Source organism: Chrysoperla carnea, chromosome 1, assembly GCF_905475395.1.
Source record: "Chrysoperla carnea chromosome 1, inChrCarn1.1, whole genome shotgun sequence".
NCBI lineage: Eukaryota > Metazoa > Arthropoda > Insecta > Neuroptera > Chrysopidae > Chrysoperla > Chrysoperla carnea.
The window spans coordinates 13024564-13036799 of NC_058337.1; the positions used below are offsets into that span (position 1 = coordinate 13024564).

General features: G+C 29.9%; 1 protein-coding gene across 1 annotated transcript; it reads right to left on the reverse strand.

Annotated features, from left to right (window-relative positions):
• Window positions 1-363: 363 nt before the first annotated feature.
• On the reverse strand, window positions 364-11153 carry LOC123305880 (coiled-coil domain-containing protein 6). The gene is made up of 9 exons (XM_044887720.1): window positions 11051-11153; window positions 10487-10702; window positions 7524-7693; window positions 6493-6616; window positions 6138-6277; window positions 4357-4549; window positions 2514-2880; window positions 1135-1250; window positions 364-504 (listed from the first exon to the last, which is right to left on the reverse strand). The coding sequence occupies exons 2-8, from the start codon at window positions 10700-10702 to the stop codon at window positions 1141-1143; spliced, it is 1320 nt and encodes a 439-aa protein (XP_044743655.1). The 5' UTR covers window positions 11051-11153; the 3' UTR covers window positions 364-504; window positions 1135-1140.
• Between the last annotated feature and the right edge of the window lie 1083 nt (window positions 11154-12236).

Below are 12236 nucleotides of genomic sequence, written 5' to 3' on the forward strand. Positions count from 1 at the left end.
GAAACCCTAAGATGATTGGAGTAGTAATGAAAATTTTGTGAAGGAATTTCGCACTCTGCCAAGTAAGTTCTCATAATGATGTAGCTTTTGCGTGATATCATTTAGTTTTCAAAATATTCAAAGGACTAAACGGAAGTAGGGTAGTAAGTAGGATATATATTATAGCATGTAAACGTCTTTTAATTGAAACCAAAATTAATTAATAATATTTTGAAAACGTATAAATTAAAAATTTGGTTTTAGGTATGTCTTTAACTGTATATATATATATATAATATATAATATAATCCATAATAATAATAGAATTAATAAATTTGATAATTTTTTTTGTATGTTTGTTTTATAGATAAGCCTTTTTTTTTGAAATGTAGACCTATATTTTTAAGAAGTAGCTTAGTAAATTTATTATTTAAGATGCAATAATAACATAGTAACAGTATACATTCACAATATATGGTGGTTCTGACTGCAGTTTCAAAAATTATTTGTAGTTAATTATGTGATCTGTAAAAAAAAAATCTTTATTACTTCAGTGCAAGCGCAATTTCATTCTAAATATCGTGGGGCAGGCAATTTTATTAAAAAATATGTAGAATCGTTCAATAAGTTTAACGAGTTTTCAAGATAATCAATTATTCATTAATTCCCAACCCAATAATTTTTAATAAAAACTAGTAAATAACTTTTTAAACTCTTCAGGCGTATCTATGTTAATATATAATTTGATACCTCTCACTTCTACGTGTCTCTGTGTTGGTGAAGTAATTTGATAAATATGTCTTATTTTTTTGTTTCCTTTATAAATAAATACAAAAAAAATATTTTTTTTAGTACTTGCTACCCAATTAAATCAATTTACAATCAATTATTGTTTGATGGTAGTCCCCTCTATATTCTAAAGTGACACCTACTAATTTAATGAGTTTGATAGATCTGTGAATTCACAAATCTTTCTACTTTTCCCTTTCTATTTTCAGATCGAAATTTGATAAAGAGATTTTCCATTTGTCTTGATAAGCTTGATTTACTGGTATAATTTTCTGTTATCAATAACAGAATAGCCTGTATATATATATATCAACAAGAACTATTGTACAAAATTTATTTTTTATCATAAATACATTTACACGATACCTGAATTCAGTCCTTAATAACGGAAGTATCCATAGGGCTAGCAGGTTGTTGAGGCACAAGTGGTGCAGCTCCTCCAGGTCCTACATTCATTGCTACTGGAGCTTGTGAGCCTCCAACTGAAAAATTCACAAAATAAGCTTAAAATATAAAAATTTACCTCACGCATACACACACATAAATTATTTAAAAATAATTAATATTTGCTTTTATTATAATAATGTTGTGTTTTTCAATTGAGATTTTAGAGCCATAAATCCATAATGTCACAAATATCAACAATCATCGTTGCTAAAACTGTGTTTATACCAAGTGTATGAAATATATCAAGGTATATTAAGTTTAGTCCCAAGTTTGTAACGCTTGAAAATATTGATGCTACCAACAAAATTTTGGTACAGGTGTTCATAAAACCATGTAATTAGTCCGTCTGTCCGTTTGAATTTTAACACGATAACTCAAAAACAAAAAGAGATATCAAGGAGAAATTTTTATAGCGTGCTTAGGACGTAAAAAGTAAGGTTGAGTTCGTAAATGAGCAACATAGGTCAATGTCTTGGGTCCGTATGACTTATCTTGTAAATCGTTAGATAGAATAAGATAATATAATCGTTAGATAGAAAGTTTAAATGTAAAAATTTTCCTTATAAAAAAATAAACAACTTCTGTTTGAAACATTTTTTCGTAAACATCATTGTTACATGTGAGTGGCTATCTAAGAGTGGATATGTTTCTTTATTTACATGACTTTAAAAAACAAACGAATTGGTCATCAACACCTGTCTATACATGGTATTTCAACAATTAATTCAGTCAATTGTTTTCACTTGTTTATTTACAAAACTTTGTGCGTCTGGCCAAGTAAATCATTTTTATCGAATTCATTTAAGAAAAAATATTTCTTTTTTGCCCCAATATTGTATATATTTTTATCAATATTGCATATACCAAATTTTTTTACCGCCGTCGAAGATATTTTGTCTAAGGATGTTAAGTAACGGGATCCATTTCATTCTGATAATACAGATTTTCTTATACTTTAATGACTTAATTGGTGTTGTATACTCAAAATTTTAAATAACAAAAATTGTTCTGATTCATTTCTGGGCAAAAATTTGCATACAGTTTCTGTAAACTAAACGATTTTTGAAAAAAACGTTACTTTTTTAATAAGTTTCAATTTTTTATTTATTTAAACTGTTCTTCTATATTTTACCACTAATAAATTAGACGCAGCTATAATTGAACCTGTAGGTCGAATTTAATGCTCGCGTTATATGCCTTTTTAAGCTAATAATTTTTTCGAGTTTCGAGAATATATCAAATTAAAAAAATACCTTATATAGATACAGATAAAATTAAAATTATTAAATAATATTTACCCATAGGAACAGCTGGTTTAATAAATCGCTCACTTGTGCGGCGTACTGATGGCGTAGGAGGACTACACTGTAAGCTTCCGGGTAAAACGGCTGGAGCAACAACAGGTGCAGGAGTTAATGGAAGTCCACCTGGTACAGATTGACCACATAATTGGCATCTACTGGTTAATGATTCGCGGCTAACTGGTGTCATTAAATTCATGCCAGGACTTAATGGTCTTGAAACGCTTGGCGATGGATGCGGACTTGATAATGTCCTTTGCCGAACACCGCCTAGTACTTGTTCATTATAATGACGTTCTTCTTCCATTTCTAAGCTACTTTCACTTTCAGAAAGTTGTCGGCATAAAGCTTCTCGTCTTTCGACCTAAAGATTTCAAAAATCATTTTTTGTATAAAATATATAATTTTTCATTTATATTTTGATCAGTGCTAAGCCTAGATAAAATTTTCCGAAATAAATTTTTATAATTTCCCATTCGAAATATCTAGAGCGTAGATCTTTTTAATATCATAAAAAATTTAAGGCGAGATTCTTTTCATAAAAAAAGAGAAAAAAAGTTAATATAAACCAAAGGATTTTTGTTTTCGAGATATACACAATGGTACGGTTTCGAACCTAAAAGTAAAAGAATAATAAAAAATTTATTTAAAAAAAAAAAAAAAAACCTTTACTATCATGTTTACCAATTTAATTCGAAACTTTATCATCATATTCCGCGAAAACGGAACGTCTTTGACCATAGGTTTACATGAACATTTTTATTTATTGTTAGACAAGTAATTACGCCTGAGCAATATTAATGGGAAACCCTGTATATCAAAGTAAATTTTTCATAGTGAAATGTGGACTTTTTTTAACTTCTATTCTCGTTTTTGCAAAGACGATAAATACTTGTTATTGTAATCAGGGTATATTGTATTTTTCTAAGTCAATACAAAGAAAAGTGACCTTACACATCAAGGAACAGTATACAAGGTAGATATATATTATTCATTTTAATATATTTTGGCCAATAATTCGTTTCGAAACTAACCAATCAAAAAATAACCATGAGATATCATGTTCTGACATCAGATTGGACCTAGTTCTCCGAGTTGCTTTAATAGTCAAATTAGATTCTACAAAGTAAGAGACAGAATAATACTCTAAGTGAGGAAGAAGTTGATCCTTATTAAAAAACTAACATTTTTTCGAAAATCGTTAGCTTTCGGTAGAAATACGACTTAAAAAAATGCCATTATTGCATTTAATCAAAAGAAAACACGCTAACTACAGAAAATACTTCAGCCAAAAGTTGTCAAGGGCAATAGAGGACATTCGTCAGTGTCTATGCCTTTGATCTGAAATTCTAGTTTCAAGGTCATTTTACTTTGATCTTCAAATGGTATAGAAAATTTAACTGGACTTAAAAGTTATTAACACAAGCGAATGAACTTCATATAAATAATAACTTTTGTTAAAAAATTTTTTCTAAAGCTAGCATATTGTTTTTTGATTAAATGCAATAATGACATATTTTTAAGTCAAATTTACTCCGCAAGATAACGATTTGCGAAAAAATGTTAGTTTTTTAATGAGGATAGACTTTCTAATTTAAAGTGTTATTCCATCTCTTACCTTTTAGAAACTAAATTAATTATTAAATCAATTCGGAAAACTAGGTAAAATCTGATGTTAGAACATGATATCCCCCATCAAACTCAGTAACTTTAGTTATTTTTTGTTGGGTTAACTACAAAACGAGCTATTAGCCATAATAGATTAAAATGGTCCACCCTTACTAAAATATGGCCCACCCATGCTAAAAAATATGGCGTATATTTAATAATTTTTTGTTACCTCTAATTGAAGTTTACGCTGTAAACGCAAATTTTCTTCGCGAATGTGTCGTTCTTCAGTAGCAATACGTTGCATTCTTTGTGAATGTTCTTGTTGTGAACTAGCTAACCCATGCCGAAGTCTTGCAACTTCTTGTCTTAACGTCTGAATATGTCCACTCAAATTTGCAGCTGTATCACCATTGTTAATATCCCTATACAACAGTATAAAAAATTTGGTAAAACAAATTCAAGATTAAAAATATCATTTCGGTTGTTTATAACATAAACCTAACATAAACGCTATGTTTCTTGGCTTGTTTTCTTCTATAACAACGTATTTTTTGTTTTCTGATAACAATTTTGTCACCCCTTTCGCAGATTAACTGGATTAGATTCACAGATTTATACTCTAGCTGCGTAAAATATTACGGTTATAGTTCGGTATTCTAACATACCCTGCCATCACGGAAAATGTGTCAAGCGTACAAGACTAATAATATGGTACAGGTTTTAAATAAAAACCAATTTTAATAACTCAAAAACTTTTTTTTTAAACTATTATGTATATAACCATCAAAACACGTCTTAACTATAGAGCACATAAAACTCTACCCGTCAAAAACAACGCCTTCTTTGATAACCAAGATACAATCTGGTACAGGGGCACATCAAAACTGAAACCGAAAACCTTCAACGGGACCACAATAATTAAACAATATACAGTTTGTCCCACCAGTAACGATCGCCCTTGTTGCATCAGGTAGAAAAGAAAATTCGAAGACAAAATTCTTCTTCCATTTTTTATCCCTTCCTACACATTCACACACTTGTACACGTTTGCTTACGCACACGCCAGCGTAACGTTGAAGGTCACGCGTCTCGAAGTTTCTTACTATACCCCCCTCCCCCTCCTCACACTTTTGCCGCTGTTGCACGCTTCTGATTAGCTACCTATTTTAATTAATAGCTAATTATCCGTCCATGGGATCATTTATTTTTTACCTGATGCAACAAGGGCGTCTATTACTCCCGGGCACCCTGTATATTCTATCTGTTAGTTATGCTGCGCTCAGTTGGTCAGACTGCAATCAAAGCGCTAAATTCACCTGATATAAACTTCAATATTGTTTTGGAATGCATCGAATCACTACAAAATCTGGGCAAACATAATAATCATTATTGGCTAGATACCCCAACACTCGGAAATCGATGAAAACGGAGAGGCCGACAAATTAGCCAAAATTGATGCATGTACTCTGTTAAACAGCCCAGAACCATTTATTAGGGTAAAATTCTTATAAAACTCTTTTAATAGAAAAAGACTTCTAAGAGTTTTCAATTGAGAAAAACTATTTTAGGATACTTACTGGTCATTTTAAACTCAATAAGCATATCCACAAAATCAATATTACAGGGAACGATCTTTGTAGATTTTGTCATGAGGAGGAGGAAACTGGAATACACATTCTGTGTGAATGCGAAAGTCTTTCTCAAATGACACCATCACTTGGAAAGGACTGAACTCTACTAAAGTGAAATAAATGAAGTTTCGCTTAATAATATCCTAAAGTTAATTCAAGCTGTAGGGTTTCTGGACTACCTTCGAAGCAATGCAGGCACAATAGATAAAACTGGTCGCAGTACAAAGGTTCTTATATAAGACTTACTCCTAACTCCTAAATCTAATATAATCTAAAAAAAATAGGGTCTAAGTTCAGAAAATACGACTGAGGCTCTTGTAGAAGATGTCGTTAGATTCAGCTATTATCAATTGCACAAAATATTCTCAAAATTACTTACCGAGGACTAGCTGGATCGGATATAGGTTGATCTAATTTTATTTGTAACATCCTCTTTTCAGCTTCTAATTTATCCATACGTTTCCATAATTTGTTGACTAATGCTTCTTGTTCTTGCTCCAAAGTATTTTCCAATTCAACCTAAATAAAACAAATATTTTTTAATAAATTTTTATTTTAAATTGAAATTAAAGAACCTCACACGTTTTGATGGGAAATTTTGACTCTGTGTCACAAAAAATACACGTGTTTTACCATTCTAAGTGATATAGCTATCACTTAGAATGGTTCAACTTGTGCGTTTATTTTGACACAGAGGGTACTTTCTTAACCAAAAAATATTTCAACACATTTACCTTTTCTCTCCTCAATTGTTCCAAATTTGTTTGTTTTGCTAAAGTTTCAGCTTCTAGTTTTTCAATTTTTCGCATTAGTTTATTTACTAAACATTCTTGTTCTTGTTCCAAAGTTTGTTCTAATCTAAATAGAAAAGAATCATTAAGTCTAGATTAATATTAGTAAAAATTAATGTCGATTTGTTTATATATATATAAGCCCTACGCAAAATTAAGATGAGCTTGTCCCCAAAATTTAGCACGATTATTTGCCTTTTTGATATGAAAAAAAAAAGGGCTGCGTAGGGCTTTCGGCAGATCAAACAGTGTAATAAGCACAGGCCATTAATTGTGCTCGTTGGAAATTTACTAGAGCACATTTGAGAAGGGTGGTGAAATTATTGATAGAACACTGACGATTGAACTATCTCCTCCTTCATAACATGGAGATCTCTGATGATCCCACATGTAGGGTCAGTATGGAGGACGACGAAATCTCCATACATATTATTTTTACCTGCAGAAATCTACATCAATCGGCATCAGTTTTAGAATGTTCGGATTAAAAACCTTTGATTCATCAATCCTCGACAGAATTCTAAAGCTTCATCTAATTTTAATAGCATCTCTTATCCGAAGACGTCTTGTCTTCGGGTGAAAGACTGGTTCTCAAATAGGGCACAGAGGACCCCTTGTTCTAGGTGCTAGTGGCCCACTTGCGATACCCTTCTTACATTTTCTTCTTATTATTATTATCCTCTGGGCAAATATTACATTATTTTGTGAAAATGATTATTTGAAAAAGTAATAGACAATGTAACGTAACAATGGAACAATTTATAAATGTTAAGTTAGCTAGTAGTCTAAATTGGAACTACTGAAAGCGTGCACACTGCCTGTTTTAATAATTAGTACGAATGTTATGGGATTCCTGCGAGTGTTATGGGAGGAGGATAAGTGAGATCAAGAGAGATGGAGGCTATTAAGCGGTGGTTTTTACTTTTAAGACCAGTGAAGCGGACAGCTATCAAGCTGATAATATATAAACATACCTGCATTTTTCCTGACGTAATTGATTTAATTTTCTGCTTAGGTCGTTTGTAAGGCATTCTTCTTCTCTTTCATAGTGATGAGCTAATGTTTCTTTCTCTTTTTTCAACGCTTGTATTTTCTTAAGCAATGTGTTTGATATAAATTCTTCTTCTTGTTCTGCTTTTGCTTGCTATAATCATATAAAATCGATTTCAATCAGTATATTATCAAAAAATATTATTTGAGGATCCATACTAGTCACGTGATATCGAATAATAATTATCGTATTTATATAAGTATTGATATTCTGCAAATATTCATTGTTTGATTGTGAAGCATAAAATAACAAATGAATTCAAAATCAATGAAGGTAATATTGAAAATTAATGGTATATTATTTAGGTTAGACCAAGGTTCCTATACCTTATTTTTATTTAGAAGAGAATATTGGTCAATATCAAGGCTGTTTTTAATAAAACAAGGAAATCAATAAGACCGTTTGGATGCTAAGAAATATTCGAATAAAGCGAACGTGAAGTTAACCGTTCATTTTTTGCTGAAAAAGAAGGCCATTCTTCTTATTTATTACCTATCGAGAAATAATTCAATCTCAATTTAAAAATCCATTCAGATAAAAAAGAATCCCTAATATAATAAATATCAGAAAAATGCCAAACTTTGCCAGAAAAAAGAAAAAAAATGGTAGCAATTCTAGAAATGTTATTAATTACTCTAGTTTTTTATGTTTTCTATTATTCTAAAATCTATCATCACGGTTAAGAAATCACTGTATAAGAGTGTAATAAAAAAAGATATGTATACCCTCCTATTGATATTGATAAGCCAGCTAAATAGCCTATTGATATTCTAGTTTATTGAAAACAGCCATTTGACCTATATTTTCCTCTAAATAAAAATAGGGTATAGACATACTGAATAAATTTTTTTTTAAATCGACTATTTAGCCCTGCCAAACCGTGAAGATAAATTTTAGAATCACAGAAAACATAAACTAAGGAAATTAAAAAAATTTCTTGAATTTCTACCATTTTCTTTCTTTTTTCTAGGAGTGTTTGACATTTTTCTAATATTTATTAGAGATTTTTTTTCATCTGAGTCGACTTTTAAATTGAGATCGAATCACTTTCAGCAGGCAGTAAATGAAGATAATGGTCTTGTTCGGCAGGAAAAACGGTTAGCTGCGCTACTTTTAACATGCACATATAATATATAAAAAAAGAGCGAACACTTAATTTTTTATTTTTTTGTCAACATAAAGGGTTAACATTTTGTCAACGCGCTGGTTCCCGGCTACCACAGAATCCCAAATTCCAAAGAAAAAGGAACAAGCCTCACCCATTTTTGTACTTTTCAAAATGTTTAAAATTTGCTTGATTTTGGACACTTTTTGACAAATATTTTCTATAGTAAGAAATGTCAAAGGACCTTGAGTTAGTCAAGGTAGAATTAAGATAAAATGTTCGTTATAGTCAAGTTTATAAAAATATACTCATTATGTACACTATTTGTCACATCAGACATGTTATCGTACTGAATAGGGAATATTCATGAAATTTAAATTTGGTTCAAATATTTTTCTTCCGTAACTTTAATGACTGGACATTTCAACTAAACCATTATTTTAGTAATTAATATCTTTTTAATTACTTAAAATTAATTAATAAAAGTACAAATTCAGTGAGGGCATTTAAAAATCTCCAAAACGGAAATTCAAATTTTTATACGGACGTGACATCAAAGTACGGGCTTGTCAAATTTGTTGACATACTGTATGATATTAATTACTTACATTTTATATGGTATTTCATTAAATTATACTATTCTACGGCTTTTTATTAGAAAACTTAATAATAACGAGTGTAAATTCTGTGTTGTAAATTCATTTTTTTAAAGCATAAATTATACATTGAACTGTCACCAATTGAAAGATTACGTACTTATACGTCATCAACAGAGAGCGCCAAAAAATTGCGTTTAAATATCTCAAAATTATAATGTATTTTTTTACACTTAAATACAGCATTTTTAAGCAGTATTTATATCTTTTACTTTGTTATAACGGTGTAAACAATGAATTAAAAATATAAAAAAAATACATGAATATTCCCTATACTTAGACATCGTATCAATATTTATGAATTGTATATTAATATCCGTAGGAACCTGAGATAGGAAAAATGTGTTCATTACAAATCTTATCCTCAGACTAAATTTATTATAATCCTGATATATTACATATGAGGATTGTATAAAAATTCTTTAAGATAATATCACCCTTCGAAATTTGTATGGGATGATAGATTGATGCTAACAATATCGGTGAGCTTTTCAAAATTTAAGATTCTTCCTATCGTAGACAGATCAATTATCTATCATATTATTAACATTATCACTCGCCATAGAATCTTGGTTCAAAATGATCTGCTTCAAGATATTATTAAGATAGAGCCGTTTTCTTCATGCAACGATATCGACAATAAATTATGTCCTTCACGGACTACACTAAAATTGCGAATACTAAGATTGCCATTTCTCTAGATTTGATCGGGAGATTTCCGAAATCGTGTAGTCTCTCCCGACTCCCAATATCAACATAAATTCTCCCGAGTTCAGATAAATTCGACAATTCTGAGCAGCTTTTATTTTAAATTGCTTGAAGCATATTTATTAAATTTGTATAAAAAAGTAAGTACACATAATAGCAAAAATATCGAACAGTATTATACCGATTTTATGGTTTATCCCGCGACTTCCCGGAACTTTGAAGTGACAACCCTATTAATGACCAATATCAAGCAATCAATATTTTGTAGAACTTGCGTAGCATATTTTTAAAGCATCGGAAAAACAGTGCAATAAGTAATTTGGATATTATTATTTGTTTCTTTTTAATTTCAGGTACGAACTTTTTACTTTCATGTAAGCCGATTGGGGTTTAAGAAAATACATAATTTTTACTTACAATAATTACAGAAGCTTGACGTAAGCCACGGTTTTCTTCTTGTAATGCCTTAACACGAAGTTTATATGTTTCTAATTCCACTTTTAGAACTCTATTTTGTTGTTGAAGACTTTCAATTCGTTTTTGCATCTGTTCACGTGAAATTGGGCTGGGTGGCATCATAATCGGACCACCATCAATACTACTTGAATCAGATTCACTTGCTGAATCTGCCATCTAATTAAAATAAATAAATTTTTTAAGTTTCAACAAAATTTCACTCATCAACAAGATTTTGTATTATACAAAAAAAAATATAATAATAATAATAAACATGTTTATTGGATAAAAACAATTTTATAAAGTCAAATAAAGTAATTATTTTTCGTTTGTAAGATTAGTTATGCAAAATTTCAAATCTAATTTTACTAATTATGATGATATAAATTCGTTGTTTTAACAACTCCGGCCATTTATGCCATGCTGACACATTTTCAAATTAATCAAAATGTAAATTGAATTTGTAATGAAATGATCAAAATGTTTGTAAAATTAATTATTAACTGATTGCATTGAAATATTTACCGCTGAAAATATATTCTACTTGTCTTATATAAATAGTAACTTCAGTTTTATGACTTTTAAAAGCGTCAGTACCAAAATTTTGACATTCGGGGATGATCGCCATGAAAACTCTTGAATTCTTGTATATGACACCATGGCACCATCTATTGCAATTTTTTAAAAACGAGGTCAGTGACCTACTAATCTACAAAAATATTATTTGAAAAATATTTTTCAAATTTTGTTTTTTACTTTATGAAATTATAAAATAATTTAAAGAATTTAATCTTTAAGTTAATTTTTTTTATTCCTTAGCTAAGAATGTTAATTAGAGAGTATTAATATAATTAAGACGTTCGAGTTATATTCTTATAATTGTTCGCATAATCAATAATTAGTAAAAATTGTAATTTTCTGAAATTTTGAAATATTATCATAACTGATTTAATAAAATCTTACATGGACTTTGTTTGCAAAAAGGATTTTTTTAAAATTTTTTTAATTTAAGGTCGCTTTTTAACAACTAGGTCAAAACTATTATTTTTGAGCAAAATATGCATTCTCACTAAGATTCAAAAGAGTGTTTGTACATTACCAATAGAAATTGAACAAATGTTCTTTATCCAATTTCTTTGATTAGTCTTAATTATTAGTCCACAGTTTGCGCACTTTTCGGATACAAGAATGCAATGTATGTAATTGTATCTAGAAAGTTTTTAAAAATGTTCCAAAAAAAAAAATTGAAAGTTATAAACAATTTATTTAAAAAACAAGTGAAAACAAAAATTGACTAAGTTAATTGTTGAAATACCATGCATAGACAGTGTTGATTACTATATCACATTATACATACATACATGTCACACATACATAACTGATATTTCCAATATAATACATACTATACAATTTACGCTTAATTTGCGCCCTCGCGGGTAAACAGTGATGTTTACGAAAAAATGTTTCAAAGAAAAGTTGGTTTTTTTATTAGGAATATTTCGTACATTTAAACTTTTGTTCTATCTCTAACGGTTTACAAGATGGGTCCTACGGACCCAAGACCCAATTGACCTATGTTGCTCATTTACGAACTCGACCTCACTTTTTCCGTCCTGAGTATGCTGTACAAATTTCAGCTAGATATCTTTTCATTTTTGAGTTATCGTGATGACAGACGGACGAACGGACAACCGGAAATGGACTAATTAGG